This window comes from Amblyomma mixtum, chromosome 6, assembly GCF_055824585.1.
Source record: "Amblyomma mixtum isolate Tamu chromosome 6, ASM5582458v1, whole genome shotgun sequence".
Lineage (NCBI taxonomy): Eukaryota > Metazoa > Arthropoda > Arachnida > Ixodida > Ixodidae > Amblyomma > Amblyomma mixtum.
In genome coordinates this window covers 154669843-154686328 of record NC_143017.1, presented here as the reverse complement: position 1 = coordinate 154686328, position 16486 = coordinate 154669843, and the positions used below count along the sequence as shown (strand labels likewise).

Sequence of the window (16486 nt, the reverse complement as noted above, 5' to 3'; positions counted from 1 at the left end):
CATTATTCTGAGAAGAGTCGAAATATCAGAGAAGATGGCTGGTACACAGCATTGATTAAGGCTAGCTTGCCATCAGCACGAACGCGCGTTGCTGGGATGAGCATAAAAGGTTGTCGTGAAGGAAAACCCGCTGCTCCACATGGTCAGGCAGAAGCAGTTCCCGTCTAGCTGAAGCGACTTCTCCAGCCACAGAAAATGCCCTCTCACTTGGCACTGAACTGGCACGTATTGCGAGGTGCTTCGTGCACAGCTGTGACTATACCAGCTTCGCAGGTATAGCCACAAAGAAGCTCACCAGCGCAGTCGGCTACGGCATGGCCCTTGGAGGTCCATGCGCATTGCTCTAGGCGCCGCCTTGTTGTTATGTCTTTGTCGATAGGGCTTGCGGAACGAAATGAACGCCGGTGCTCACAATGAATATTCGGCTGGATACGAATATTCGCGTCGGGTCGAATATTCGAGACAACACGAATACTTGGATTTCGAATCGAATACGAATACTAAAAATATAATATTCGAACTATATTCGAACATTTCGAATATTCGCACACCCCTAGTATTAATGGTAGATTAAAGAATTTACGATAAAAGTAATCATCACAAAATAATGCTCCACGAGTTCTGTTGTACGCTAGCGCATTTCGCCACTGGGAGTCTGTCCGGTCCCACCGTTCCCATAGTGGCAGTTCAAGTAATGAATGGTGGCGACAGGTTTCTCGGGAAGACCAAACTGGGTCCCATAGCAAAACGTTCAGTTGGGCGAGTTGGTAGATATTCATGATTTGAACAGCGCGAACTACAAGGGACAAGAAAACAAGGGACACGGGACGAGCGCTGTCAGCGCTCGTCCTGTGTCCCTTTTTTTCTTGTTCCTTGTAGTTCGCGCTGTTCAAATCATGGGTCCCATAAGCCTCACTGGTGGCATCACCTGCTATCGCAGGGCAGTGGCGCATCGCTCTGCCTTAAAAAAAAAAGTATTTATTTGGTTTTGATGACTAAGTGTGTGATAACGACGCTTGACTGTACCACCACATGTTTGATTGTGTTATATGGATTATAAACCATATCCAGGACAGAAAACGCATCGGAAGGCTGCCTGCGGATATCCAAGCTGTACCTTAAACAAGCCCAAAACGACACCGAGACCTCTCACAACTACACCTGCATAGCAAGGAATCCCCTAGGGACGTCCAGCCGTTCCCTGCTCCTGCGCAACGGTAACTTTTGCCAAGTGCATCCCTCCTAATGCGCTGACCAGTTTTATTGTTAAAGCAATACTACTTGCACTTTCACGCCTTTGTCGTGCCGCGGCGGTGACCACCATCGTGCCGCGGCGGTGACCACCATTGACCTTCTTTGACCTTGATTGCATTAGATTGGATTAGATTGGATTAGATTCTACTGGATTGGACTGGATTAGACTGGACTGGATTGGATTGGATTAGATTAGATTAGATTACATTAGATTAGAGCAGATTACATTGGATTGGATTGGATTGAATAGGAGTGGATTGGATTGGATTTGAATGGAGTGGATTGGATTGGAGTGGATTTGAATGGAGTAGATTGGATTGGAGTGGATTGCAATGGATTGGATTGGATTGCATGGGATTGCATTGGATTGCTTTGGATTGGATTGGATTGTATAACCGATGCATCACCAGAAGTCTAACCACAAGCACCACCACCAGCTACACTACCAGCTGTACCATGGCATAGGTACGGATATTGCTTTCGCAATTACCGGACTTAACCAAGCTAAGCCACAGCGAATTTTTTTTTTTTAGGAAGCTACCTGGGGTTGTCTGCGATTTTTTTTAATATAGTCATTAAACACAAAGCCAGCATGTATATCACAGATTAGAAGGCTAGGTAAGTGTTATTGGAAGTTTCAACGTATGTACAACCAAATGGAACTCAGGCTTGCCCAATCTGCGTTTGAGTTCATATTGAGTTATAAACAACCTTCAAGCTACGTGCCTACGCTTTGTTATGCGTAGTCCATCTATTTCTACAAACAGAAAGAAATGCACTCGTTGTAGATTGATTATTGTAAAATAAATCATTAACTCACTGAACTGGACATCGCCTAAAATGTCGCATAAAAGCCAACGAAGAGTATTAACGCGATTGAGTAAGCAGCGGTACAAGAAGGATGCCTGGTGCTGTTATAGGTAACCGACAGAACTGACCATCTACGTACGAGGGGTACGGGCCAAAGAGAAACTGTAGCACGGGTACAAATGAATGCAGGATGATGTACGTTGAAAGATAAATAAATGCTTAATATAAATTTCACATAAAGAGCATCAGAAATGCCCCAGGTTGTAACACAGACCGAGAGAGCAGGAATGGCAGCCTAGTAAGGCGTTGCCTTGAGCGCCTTGTCAGAGAAGTTAAGTTTCACTGACACGAATAATAGCCACTTTTTATATTGGTATAATGTGGGCGGTTTGAGTTTCTAACAGTTTCCTTTGAAATGTCAAGCTGAGGAATTCCATAGACTTTCGGAGCGTCGACTTCCCGCTCAGAATCAGCTAAAGACGCTCTTTTGGCAACACTTGACAGTAAGTGATTCAGATGTGGAGCAAGCTCTTTATTGTCTTTTTTTTCTACACGCGACGCGAGCTGCCTAAGTATACATTACGAGTCCAGGTTCGAGAAAATGCAGACACAAGAGTGCTAGGAAGCAAGCAATTGCATGCGCACATAAACATTGCATGCAGTGCAAACAGTGCGAGTGGTGCGAGCAGTACATAAACAGAAGCAGTGTGCTTGTTTTCATACTCGGGTCTGGGGATTAATCAACAGCAACTTTGTTGTGACGCTCGGCTACGGGCAGGTACAGGAGCTCACTGCAGGGTGCGCTCTGCGCTAGGAAAAACGAGCCGCTTACGTCGCTTGTGGTGAGGAACTTTTGAGGCGTTGCGACGGGATGTGAATGGAGATATCGCGGCCAACATCAACACCAGTACAACGAAGCTATTGTGACTGTTCCAGCTGCAGTGTTATTTTTCACAGACGATGCAGAAACGGTCATGCATTGCCATACGTACTCTAGCAAAAACTGAAAGTGACCTCAGTACCCTGTTTATTCAGTGGACTGAAAAACGTTTGTCAGACACCGAAAAAGGCCAGTGTGGTAATGGTTTCCTAAGCAGCTTTGTAACTTAACATCATTAATTTCTTTCCTTCACCGTTTGCTTCACTTTTGTCTGAGATTTGCGGAAAGCGTTATCGAAGGCGGTCCGCATGCAGGTCGCTGAACCATGATTCTCTTGTGATGCTCCTACTCATACTTTCAGTCTGCCAGGAGGCTTGCAGTAAACATGCACTTAGAGTATCATCACCAGACATAGCTGCCCTAAATTTGTAACGCAAAGTCCAAGACTTCATTTCCGCGCCGTTAATAACACCAGGCGGTCAAAGTTACCCGCTTAAGATCGCATCGTTATCCGGTGTCTCATGAAATGTCCATGTCAGTGCGTTCGGACCTTCACCATTAATGTTAAGTTCTCCATTACTAGCGCTGATTGAGCGCCTAATTACTTTCTGCGAGCATCAAAAATGCATTATATCCTGCTACTCTACTATCACAAATAAAAACTAGCAAAAGGAAACAACCTAAAGCTTTTTGCGAGGGCATAAGCTAAAGTTTCATAAGGAACCCAACTCGTTTCAACTCAAGGCACTGTTGGGACTTTGGCATCCCACCGCTGCCACCACTGTTGGGACTGGGTGTCCGAGCCAGGAAACGGTCGAGGCGACGGTGAGTCAAATGACTTTTATGTACGTACAAGGGCTTTTACATGATACAAGGGTCAAGAGCACTACGGGCTAGCACAAAGAAGGGCGGCCCCGGCGGCGAGCGTAGCTCCGGCGTGATGGCTCTTCTGCTGCCCGTCTGCTGCTCCGGCTCAGCGCGGCTCCGTTTTTAAAGCCACCGCTGTCGGTTGCGGCAGCCAGCAGTTCAAATCCTCCAATCAGGTCACGGCACTGGCCACCGTTCAAATTAGACCAATGGTCGAGAGGCGACGGCCGGCGACGCGTCGGAGGAGCCCGCACCGACGGAGAGGAGGGAAGGAGGAAGGGTCCGTATCGGCGCCGGCGTGGCTGGATGAGTCACGCTGCACGTCGCGACATGTCCGAAAGAGTCTGGGCCTGCTTTGAGCGACGGCGGGCGCGCAGCGCTTGTTTCCGGAGAGGCCAGCCAGCGAAATGTGGGCGCCGGCACTACAGCACACAACATGCTACTCTGCGTATTTGTTAACAGCTCTAAACAAAGCGAGGAGACCGCCAGCTGTTTACTTCGACCGCGGTGTGTTATCGCTACATTAGAAAACGAAAATCCAAAAATAAAGGGTATGGTTGCTGCGAGATCATTGTAACAACACATAGGAAAAAAGGTAACAACGACGAGCGCTAAAAAACATATTGAAAATGTTCAACTAAGAAATAAAAAATAAAAAAAATTGTAGAGCTCGTTCTACAGGCTTAGCGCGAGAATCAGCGATAAGTGTTATAGCTTTGCGTCAGCCATATAGCCCTGAATTCTGCCGTGGAACCACCCTCGGGCTGCGCATACCTCCGCTCTCGCTATAGCCTCCCAAGCCAGTAGGCAGCCGTACTCTCCCCTAAATGGGGAGAGAACATTTCCCTCTCCCCACTTTGCCACCTGCTTACCGGTGCACGGTTGGCAGGTGGGAAGTGAATTTTATTAAATGACCTTACATTAAACATTTTATTAAATAAGTTCAATTAAATTTATTCACTAATTAATCATGTTCTTACGGCTTACGCTATATATTGTACGGTAGAATGCTGGGCTATATAACTGAACCAACGCTATTACAGTCTTTATTAGAGATCATATTTAAAGTCTATTTGAAATACGATAGCGTGTCAGCTAGCATCTGATCGGAGGCAGCAACATCTTCACTTCTGCAGCTATGCACAAGCAAAAGCGGAGTTCAGGCCGATAGAAGGCAAGCAGGCTTCTCTGCTATCTTCAGCAATGTTACGACCCATCTTGAGACCCGAGATGAAACGGAGGGAGATTCAACGTAGCAGCAATTTTGACGGGTCGTTTGGCTTCAACTTGACCCCACGATGACCTCACAGAAAAGGGCGACTTTCTGGGAAGTGGCCGTTGAGGCTCTTCCCACACTCGGCTCGGCGAAAACGACCTCCCCTTCGAGAAGCAACCGACGACAGGAGAAGAAAGGGTGTCCTTCGTCTTGAAAAAAAACCCGGAACGAATCAGAGGAAGCCTGCGCAGCTGCGGCTGTGACGTCAACACGACACAATGCTATAGGAATGCGGAATGCGGACTTAGGAATGCGGACTTAGCCTCTTCCTTGCCAGTTTCCACGTGCGGGCTCTCAACAGGTGTCTTGGCCAGCTGCGCCTGTGACGTGTGGTGGCGATCTTTTGTGCCACGATGAGTTACCGCCTAGTGAGGGGGCTCAACAGGTCTTCGATGGCGGTGCTGGTGCCGAACTTTTGTGTCACGATGGAATGTCGCCTGGTGAAAGGGCGGAGCCTTGGGCTATATAAACTGCGACCAAAGTGGGCACGAACGCTCTGGACCTTCGGTAATAGGTTCATCCAGTGGCTCTGAGCCTTGAGTATCAGGCTCATCCAGACGCTCGACGCTTTGAACTCTTAAATTTTGATTCCTTGTTCTTCCTTTGTAAATTTTTGTAAATAAGTGTCACAGTTTCTTGCCATTAAATCTGCTTGTTTTTGTAATCTCCAACTGCGAAGATTCAGACGTTCCTCATCCCAGCCACGCTACCTCGAGCCGTAACAGCACTCACGAAGAAGCTGCGTGACGGACCCGAGATTATTCGTCGCCGACAACAGCCAGCCTAAAATCGCAGTAAACTCTCTTTGCCCTCTAACTTTGCGTGGAAGCGACCCAAGGCACATAAGTGTGTGAGCATCCGCACAGCAACAGCTCAGAGCCTGCGCTGCATTACCGCTTTTCAATATCGCCGTCACTAAAGCGTCCTACGAGACGTCGCTGTGTTTGAGTATTTTCGTAATCCCACGGCAGAGATCGGAGAGATGCGCTTTCTTCTCGGTATAGTCCTGTAACTGGAGTGTTGCATGCTTGTGGGAGATCCTGCTGCCTTTGCGAAACGGGGCATACGGAGAGGCAGGCGTATTTTGGTCTCTGTCGATGCACTGCCGCTGTTTGAATTGGTTCTTGGCACGTCACTTCCACATATTTCTTTTTTTTTTACATATTTGCTCCCGCTTCTTTCATAGGAGAGCCGATGCACCCCTAGATACCGCCGCGCGTCTTCAGCTAGTCGATCTCCAAAGCGCGATGCGGTATGGAGATCTCAAGAGGCCAGAATCAAGGAATAAAAAAAGAAAATACCGGCTCGTATGCCCGTGTTTTGAGACATCTCAAGTGGGACCCCGCTTCTCAAGTAGACGCAAATTTTTTGGAGAAAATGTTTAGGAGGTTGATAGGATCCCGCGTTATTTGCTCTCCTCTGAAGAGGAGATTTCTTTGGCGTTGTAGCGTGAAGGACGGAGATATCGAATTCAGTGGGAGCTGCTCAAGGCGTACATAAAAGCAAATGAAAAAGTGGTGTGCGTCGCTGAGGTTGAGTATGAAAGCAGCGACGAGTGCGCTCAAAATAGACTGTTCTTAAGTCAGTGCAGTGTTCTGATGGGTGCCGAGGGTCACATGATATGGCAAAAAAAAAAAAATATAGGCAGCTTGGCCACCACTATTTAGGATGGAATTGCCGAAGACATAGTTTGACGTCTCTTTTTCAAGCTTACAGTAGGATTGTTTTGCTCAAGTGGAATTTATTCATTAAAGCAGCATCGTTTCTCGCTGAAAAGGGCGCATATGTGTCGCCATGCGTGGATGATATCCCGACCCGCTGTACTTGTGGCTTACGCAACTCAAACCAACGCTTTACAAGGCAGCGCACCGGGTAGCAGTAATGAAAATGAAGCGATATTGTTTACAATCGGCAGATTTGTAATTTTGTAGTGTTTTTTTTTGTTACCTAGATGCGTTGCAGTAACCAGCTGAAATGTCTAACCTTACGATATTTTTGTTAATTTAGTAAGATATTTGGTAATTACTTTATTACTTTTTATTTATGTACAACCAAACCAAACCAACTCACGGAAAACTTCAAGTTTGCGGGAGGGTAATTCGCGAAAAAAAAAATATCTGCGTTGCCTCGCTAGCCAGTATGGAGATATTTGTTCCTGAGTGTGGAGCCTGCATGTCTCCTCGTGCATATGTGGTTTTCATTGACCTCCTTTGGCAGAGCGCGCAAAATAAGTTCTTTTACCGCATTCCGCAAACTTTCGTCCATGACTGTACATACTTAACACTGTAGTTAGGTCCAAGTAAGAAGGACACTTTACTTGGTGAAGAAAATATGCACAAAAACGAGAGTGAAATACGGTACATAGAAAGCAAATCAGCATTTGTATGCGGGAGGATGTTTTGGTCGGAGCCAACAGTTCCAGTCCGTTACGTTGCGGGTTAAAATGGAGAACTTACACAAAGCTGTAGGTGAGGAACACGGTTCTAATAAACCGGGTATGACAGCGTCGAGGCACTGAAAACACTCAAAAAGCTTCTATCCTGAACTGCTGAATGGCACAAAAAGCTCTCATAGCACCACTTTCGCAATCTTAGCTTGACAAGGAGGGAGAAATAAAGATCGCGGCAGTGAGCGAAAACTCGAAACCTGCAACAATTGCTATTGGGCCAGTTGGTCTTCTATGGTTCTGACGAATCAGCGCAAAGAAGACTACGGACTAGACAAAAGGAGACGATATGGACGGAAGCGCTGAGCGCTTCCGTACGCGTCGTGTCCTATTGTCTTGCCTGCTGAGTCCTTTTTGCTGGTTCATCAAAATCTAAAGTTGCTGACATCGTCAACTCTGTGGGAAGAAACTTGTGGCGTGTACGTCTGTGCATGCCATCTTCTGTAAACGAGATACATAGCAGCCACAGGCACATTTGACGCCACATCACACAGTTCGGGAGGCGGAGCCAGTCACTGACGTCATTTGATTACGTCATTATTGCAGTTGGCATAGATCTGCCAGACGCTGCCGCCGTGACATCCAACGCTGGGCACAAACCGCGGCTTGTCATTATGACCTCCTGCTCCTCCACCGCGGAGTGCGCTGTCGCAGGGGTGTGTACAAGAACTGCTGTTTTGTTTTGTGCCTTCACGACATTTAATTGATATAAAACCGCCTGTAATGGGTTTCTGGGTGCGTGTGCTTTTCAGTGATGCAACTTGCGGGCAGGTTTGGTGACGTTTACTCGACTAAAGTCCTGCGCACAGATTTCACAAATCATGGATGCTGCCGTTTAAGACAAAGATCCCTTAAAACTTCCGCGCAGTGAGCACCCGCTTTCAAAATGCCTTGCAGAGTGGGATACATACTAAGGAATATCGCTCGCTTAAGTTGCTTTGACCACTTCTGCTGTCAGCGTTCGCAAGCTGCCAAGATGTGGGCACCTCGAGGGTTCTCAAGGTTTTTCTTTCTAAGCTCGGAAGGAACATTTAGTATAAAGCTATGCTTTTAGAAATTTTTCTGTATAATTCCTCTCTGAAAGCTGTACACTGAGTTGAATTTTTCACGTGTTTCTATCCTTGAGCGGTGCTTGTTAATATCATTTGATAAATTATATCATTAGAAATAACGAACACTTCTTTTTGCACTGGGTGACCGCTCAAAGTACCTTTGACGTTTCGCTTTCACGAAACTTACCAACATGTGTTTCGGCTTTAGTTAACTATATCTGCCCGTGGAAAAGATCCAATTGGAGAAAATAAACGCCACTGCTTTATATATTCACTCATAGAAAAAAGGGAATGAAACAGTCAAGGGCATTCAATAGCTTGTCCTTCATTAGCTAGTTGTTCGACTAGAATGGAGAACTTAGTGAAATTTTCGATCCAACATTTTTTAAACTTTGATGCATCCATTTTTCTTTGAACGCGCTTGTTATAACGCAGGCCTGCAAAGCACTGTCATTAATGTATTTTCTTAAGTGCCTCACTGACACTGCTTATGGAAAGTTTTTGCGTTTTGTTTGAACTGTGCTTTCTATTTTGCCATGCGTGTTAGTAATCTAGATAGAGCTATAATGTCTTTCAATTTTTGCACATGCCCTTCCTCGACGTACTCATTTATTAAACCATAAAATTTATTAACCTTTGGAACCTTCTGTGCTATCTACATGAATACTGGCCAGGAGTCTCCAGCACCACCCTTGGTTAGTTGTGGTCGTCACAGGCTACAACCGTGTATCCAACGACTGCCGTAAAAGTTACCGAAGGCTCCACTCGTATAATTCACACAGAGGGTACTAGGTTTGTTTAGAGCAGATGACTTTCCTATTACGAAGAAATAAAGCTTATTGGCTTCACAGGTGTTGCTCGAGCTTAAGCCTAACCGGTTAGACACGCGAGCCACACGGACACGAACAATCTTTACTGAAACCACCAGCCGCTCACGCATTTCACTTCCTTAGCTGCGTAGCACATCGACACAGCATCCTGGGGCCTTATAAGAGTGCCTTCCAGGAAAGAACAAAGCTTACAGCACACTAGAACTTACCATCACCTTGCTTGGCCGTGGCGTTCGCAGGTGACAGCTTAGCGGCTGCCAACGCCAGCGTGGTTCGTGACCAGGACCCTCTGGACGGGGTGCCCGTGAAGCGCTTCAAGATCACCGGCTTCGTAATAGGCATGCTGCCACCACTGTTCATCTCCTTCTACATTATCCTCAAGCTGGGTTATCGATCTCGGTACGCCGAGGAGCGGGCCGAAGAGACTGGGATGATGGAGGAGCCCTTCTTCATCAGCAACTAGAATGCCGCCCTGCCCTGACTGCGAGAGGATGCACTCACGAACGCTTCGACACTTGTTCCCATTGTCACAGCCAGACCCATACGAGTCCACTGACTTCCTCGTCATGGTCCTTGTTCCAAGGGGCACGAGTGATTTTTTTTTACCAGAACGGCAGGGGGAGGAGGGCTTGTCGTCACCTCAGCACATTGTCGTCTATGAAGCCCTTGATTAGCCTCTAATATGTCCGCACCTATTTCCTCAACGAAGATCTAGGCATCTCTGATCTGAAACAGTTTTTGGAACCGCTGAGTTTTGCGCGTAGAATTAGGTCGTCACTGATACAGCACGGTTACTTGTTATTGTACGGTCTCCATGGTCTACCTGGTAAATATTTTGACCTGACATGACGAATATGAGGGATGCTGCTGTACCATTGAGTCAACATAAAACGTTTCTGCCGCTATAATCATTTATTGAAGCAAACGGACTAGGAAGCGCAGTTGGAAGCAGCTTCGCTTTTTAGTGGGCAGTTTATAATAACTACTAAGAAATGCCAAATTTGTACGTGTCATTGAAAAATGAGAACAGAACAAAAGTTCATCATCGTAATTTCTGTCCTGACTCTGCGCCACGAGGCAAAAGCGGAAATACTTAGCTCAATTAAAGAAACACATATAACCAGACATCAATAACTTTAAATCTAACCTATTGGGAGCTTTCAAATACAGCTGGATTCTGATTTCAACGATTCATATTATTTTTATACTAAGGCTGGAGATGGACGAATTTTACTCCGTGTGTTTTCAAACGCCTCCATCTTCTTGAATTCGGTGGCTTAACAAGGGTTAGTATCTTATTTAAATCATGTTCAGTTAACAAATTAGTTCACGCGAAATGATAATAGAGTGCATTATTACCTATATTCAGCCACAAAACGCATTAAGTAAGAAACGGCTGCACCAAGCAGAGGCAAAGTATAACACTCTTTTACTGTTTTTAGCCGAGGTGTCAGTGCGAGGCGTTTTTGTAAATGGACGACCAAATAATAACAATGAACAGCTGTGGAAGGTGTGCGAGGTGTGACTAACCAACGGTCCATAATGAGAAGCTTATCTACGTACTAAGGGCCAGAATAAGCTTCCTCTGATTCAATCTCACTGCGCGAAGATGCAGCCGAAGAGCGATCTAGCAGTAAAATGTTTTAGCTTGTCTTCATCTGCTAGAAGGCTTGTTAAGGTGCAAGCTTATCTGCCAGCTACTAATTTATTGTGCTCTTTCGTGTTCCAAATGCAAGTGGCGATGGCGAGAAGCTGCTCCACGCGCACTTTCCTTCGCTTTCAGCGCAGCCAATACTGAAAGCAGTCAGAGCGACAGTAGCAAGAAATTGAGACGCATTTATGATTTTTCTTTAAGTGCAGGAAACTTACGCACGAATAAGGGAGTGCGAGATATAAGCTAGAGTTGAAAAAAAAAAACAGTCTACGGCGACCTTGAGCTTGTGTTCGTGAACGCATACGAAACGTTTAGATATTGAAATTGCCGTATTTTTTCACTAACAGGCGCCACCGTATGATCACCTGCTTTGGTTTGTTGCCCTTCAGCTGATCATTGCCAGTGAGGGTGCAAAAATTCTCGGTAAACGAAGGCGATGACTCCGCGTTTTGCGCGACTGGTCTGACCCTCTCTAGCAAACAGTTCACGGGGAAGTTTTTATTCAAACATTCTCAGGTTGTCTTGGTATGACAACTATGCGACAACTAGAGGTAGCAAACATCGAGTCCTCAAGGGCACTTCAGTTTGCGTCACGGCAGTGATGAGCATTAAACTTCAGGCCTAGTTAGAGGGAGTGTAATCTTTGTAATGGCACTAACATTTGCCAAACAGTGCCGACAGTTACCATGCTGACCCTTCCTATGTGGAATAGGGGCAAATTAGCCGTGTAAATATCCCATCACAGCCATGTATATGCAATGCCATCCTCACTTTCACAAATGCGGGGACCACCCATAAGACACTCAGGAACAACTGTAGAAGAGACCTTTTAGCCGATACTAACATTTGCCTTACCGTGAATGTAAGCGCGTTCGGCCCGCTGAGATATAGTTTGCAGTGTTTGTAAGTGCTTTTCTTGTTCTTTTGCAACTGTATATTGCTTAGCGTGATGTGGTCTTGCTGGAGATGTGCATCACTTGACGTTTAAATATACGACACGGTGCCCTATCTGTACTAGGGTGAATGGAAGGTGCTGACACTGTGAAGGTTTGCAGACAGGTCAGACTGAGCTGGTTCAAAATATGGTGCTGGGGCTGTACATTCGAGGGTATGAATAAGGAGTAGAACTTTCGTAGTATAGTGTAGTTAGTGTAGCTCTTCATTCTAAAGCCTTGCTCACTCAACTTTTCTGACGCCGCTCGCGACCTGCGCAATACACTGGGCTACTACACCGAACATACCCTGTCGAAAGACCACTTGCCCCAGTGCTGTAGATAGCCACGCGTCCGCTTGTAGAATTCGAAGTGCCCATTACGCTGTGACAATATTTTTCTAGAAAGTCATTACCTCTTCTTGCCATCCTTGTATGGGCGGTACATGTTGTGCCGTTGGAGCGTACAATGTGTCCAAAGGTTTGAGAAGTGATAAACATCTTTTTCTTCTCTCTCTCTCTCTCTCTATATATATATATATCTTTATATTGGGCAGTAGTCTGTAGGCTCAACACAAATGCGGTTGGACCAGATCTTGATCCGATTTCGAACGAGTCATAGTCCCTTTTCCTTAAATGCGCGAGCTAATTGTGCCTGTAAGCACTTGTCATGCGTCCAGTGTGGCGTCTATACCCGAAGCGAATATTCCCCTAAGTGCGTTTAGTGCACTTCATCTATGGTACAATAACATTTTCAGCAAATACATGCGTACACAGACACTCTCTCTCTTGTCCTCTTTCTCCTCGTCTGTCGTGAGCAGCACAAAGTTTGCAACTACGTTTTTGTACAGTCTCAGACTTGACGGCGCGGTGTGACAGGTGTTTCCTTTTTTCAGGCTAACCTGACTAAAGGCAGGCGCTCAGCACGCCTTTTTTGACCTGTAGCACAGCGTGTAGTGCAGTTTTGCCGAAAAACACCGAAGGCTGAGCAGGAGAGACTGACAAGCTTGCACTATCCCTTGTGAGCACGTACTGTACAGCGCATTAAATGCCGCTCTTTCTGTGGAGTACCAATCTCAAAGGGATTAGCTGCTTTAGGCAGTGTTTACACTGACCTAACCACTTACACGAACAAGAAGCCTCTGTGTGCACTTCAGTCCAAAATAAAAGGGAACACCTCTTTCGCGTGTAGCCATTGATTGCTCTCCAGTTATGAGCGCTCATACAATCCACACTTTAAGAATTTTTTTTTTTAATGTGAAGATCTGTGGCCGAAACCTCATCGTATCGAACTTCTTAAAGTTCGGCGATGAAGCAAAATGTGATTTATTTCTTGAGTGTTTGCTCCGTACTCCCTTTTATATTACACCTCACTGTACGAACCGCCAGCTCCATCGACGCATGACCACCGTTTTCGCTACTGTGCAGTATTTCTTACAATTAGTTTTATATTAGCTCGTGCGGTGTTCGCATGTACATCGCGAAGCTGTCAAGCGTTTGAGCGATGCGAAGGGAAGCGCCATCAGGCGTGCAGCCAGAAGACCTACGAAAGCTGGGCCGCGCTCTGACCTGTCGTTACGGTTGGGTGTACGAGGATGCTGGTTCGAACGTCAGAAAGCTCCGGAACTGCTTCCTACAGTTAATGTGTCCTTTTGTGAGGTTGCTGCCAGGCGTTTGAGACCGTCTTTGTCTTATTTCTACGAGATGTTTCAACCTCCACTCTCAACTAGAAGCAAGCGGAAATAAAAAAGAAAGAGCTCGCATTAAGCATCCCACTTGAAGAGTAGTGACCCAACTTCCCACCACTGCTTACCGAGTTCACTATCAAGATCTCGGCTACGCTCTCAAAAACATGAATTTTGACTGAAAATATACATTAAGGCAGATAGTGACAACTTTTTACCCAAACCTGTGAAGAAGTAGAGGCATTTCCTCTCCTGCAGTTTAAACACTGCTCTAAGATAAGCAGTCCTATATGAAAAATCATCTCACTTCTTTGTACAATCTGCATCGAGAGTACCTTTTAGTTTGAAAATACAATGATCTAGTTTCTCGAATCATTTTCGTGGGTTTGAAATTTTTTTCAATTTGCATTTCATTAACATCATCACTTCAAGGAATTTAAATAAGTTAATTTAGAATGGCGTGGTAATGCACGACAGCAGTCATCACTTGAGCGGAATCGTTCGCTACTCATCTATAAATAACGAATAGCTCATATGTATCTCTTTTGCAACTACCAAATTTTGAACACGCTTGAGTTGCTCTTAGTTCGGCTAAAATTACCAGCTGTGACTGTGCATCTCTGCATCAGTGCATTTTGTTTTGCATCAGTTATTAATTCTGAAACAATATGTGAATGTTCTTTTGTGGCCTGCCTCTTGCCTTCCCGTAGGATCGGGGCGCCCTCGCTGTCTGTGCTGTTCCGGCCTTGATCTACGGGCCAGTGTGTATGCTGATAAATAAACGAGCGGAAAAATTTGTGTGGCATCTCTGAGGTTATCAAAGATTGCCTAACAAACGAACTTCGTGTCTTTTGCTGTCTTTGCTTTTCCTCTTTTGGTAGAAATTTTTGGCGATGCGGACCAACCTGATAGAAGAGATACAGGTACGTACAGGAACAGGTAGGCTGTCGATATTCAAGCTATTATGCTTTAGTACTGACGGCATCCACTGTGGACGTAATAATGACTCTGGAAAAAGTGTTGATGTACTGTTAATTTTACACTACTTTCCAGTTTTCTCTTTGACCTATTTTAAAACAAATTCATTCCCAATGTACTGAGAATTGTCATAAAATACAGCAGCAAAAATGTTCTCTTTCCAGCATTTAAATGTGCTGCTTTGTTTTTGCCAGATGGAGCTGCAGCATTCTACTGCTGTGGAATCCAGCGGTCGCCAGGCTTCAATAAACGTCGCCGACGATACGTTTTTTCAAGTTTCAAGTTTCAAGTATAGCTTTGAGTGCCGGTGCGTAAGGTTGCCTCTACATCGCACTGAAGCTGCCGACTAAAGCTGCACTGGTGATGTACTCGAGCACTTGACACAAAGGGGAGGACTTCGCAGTAAGTGTGGCAAAGCAATCTTAGCTCTCTGTGTTCACTGTTTGGTAAATTAAAGCTTTGTCTTTATCTTTGCTGCGCCCCTTCAGCAGTAAAACCTGGAATATATTTTTACAGTGGATAGAAACCGTTCGAACACTTTTTTGAAGATAAACATTAAAGCGCAGGTTGAAAAAAAAGAGAGAACAGACAAGAAAAAAAATCGATTTCATCAACACCGAACGCCCAAACGGAAGAGAAAAAATCACTACGAATCCCCGACAGCGCATCAAAAGTCGGGTTCAGTTGCAATCAAGCAGGAAGTGCAAGAGCGGCTCGAATCAACGTCGACTTGAACGCGTTGAGACCTCCGTGGCGACGGGATCGAGTTAGTGAGCGAGCGACCTTTATTAAATGGAACTAGCATCATGGCCTAACTCTATTGGAGAGACTCAACAGCCTATAAATGTTTCGTAGATGTTTTTTCTTTATCGTTTTTTTAATGTTGTGACGAGGTGGCTCACACACACGGCTCCTCATATGTGTGAGCCACATGGCTCCTCAGCCATGTGATTTTCTTTACATGTCTGGAATAAAGTTGACTTGGGGTCAGATGCAGAGGAATTTTGTGTCTGTTACTGCGGTTACTTGTGTTTTTTATGGGGGCTTGCTGCTGACAGTGTTGAATTAATCCGTTTTTGGTGCCAACCGCAGCGTCCACCAGCTGCAGAAGGGCTGGTAAAGCGCACCAAGAGATTCTTGACCCTGCATAAGCTGCGTGGTTCATGCCTTTTCGTTATTCCAGTTCGGAATCAACAGCGATTGGAACAGTCCAAAGGTATAGACCGGATATCGAGTAATTGTCTCAAATGCTTTGCCACTTCTGTATTCGTCAGCAGCTACGCTGCCAAATGAAGCCGGACGCCAGTTCGTAGTTTTAGCGTACGGACGAATAGAGTGTACTGCATTCAGGCAGGTTGCTTCAGCGCAAACAATTTAACGGACTGTTCAGAATGGGTATAAACTTTTTCGTCGAAGTTCTTATCGTAAGGCCCACTCTCATAAATATTTACCTGACGGTCTCTTTCCTGATAACTTCTTAATCTTCAAAAAGGACTTGCTTCGAACTAGTTTGTCTTAACTGATGTTGATTAAACGGAGCCAGGACGAGACGTAGCACTACGACGAGATAAAATGCATCGAGGTTCTCAACAAAATTTTAAAGGTGCCTGTGGAGTCAAGCAATAAGACTGTGTCGCTGCTGTGAGTTTGTCATCCTTTCACATTTTGAAACAGACGCTATTCGACAGCTTGAAAAATATTTGCCAATGCAACTGTCCGTGGATGCTGTGTTCCCCACGCAGATCCAGTGAACAAGATTCTAAAAAAGCACACAAGATCAATTGCGTACGTGGAGATAAAAAAAAAAATGCCTGTTAGACAAT

The 16486-nt window shown here is 45.4% G+C and overlaps 1 protein-coding gene across 2 annotated transcripts in view; it reads left to right on the top strand.

The window, feature by feature from the left end:
- Positions 1-15553, top strand: part of LOC149340870 (uncharacterized) — a 95302-nt gene extending 79749 nt beyond the window's left edge. The window contains exons 6-7 of one of the 2 annotated variants that reach the window (XM_089549796.1): positions 1072-1217; positions 14858-15553. In XM_089549796.1, coding sequence (XP_089405922.1) covers positions 1072-1217; positions 14858-14958 — 247 coding nt within the window. In that variant the 3' untranslated portion in view covers positions 14959-15553. Of the gene's footprint in view, positions 1-1071; positions 1218-9654; positions 14831-14857 lie in introns of those variants that run through there. The other variant, XM_089549795.1, reaches the window with a different exon arrangement.
- Positions 15554-16486: the final 933 nt, after the last annotated feature.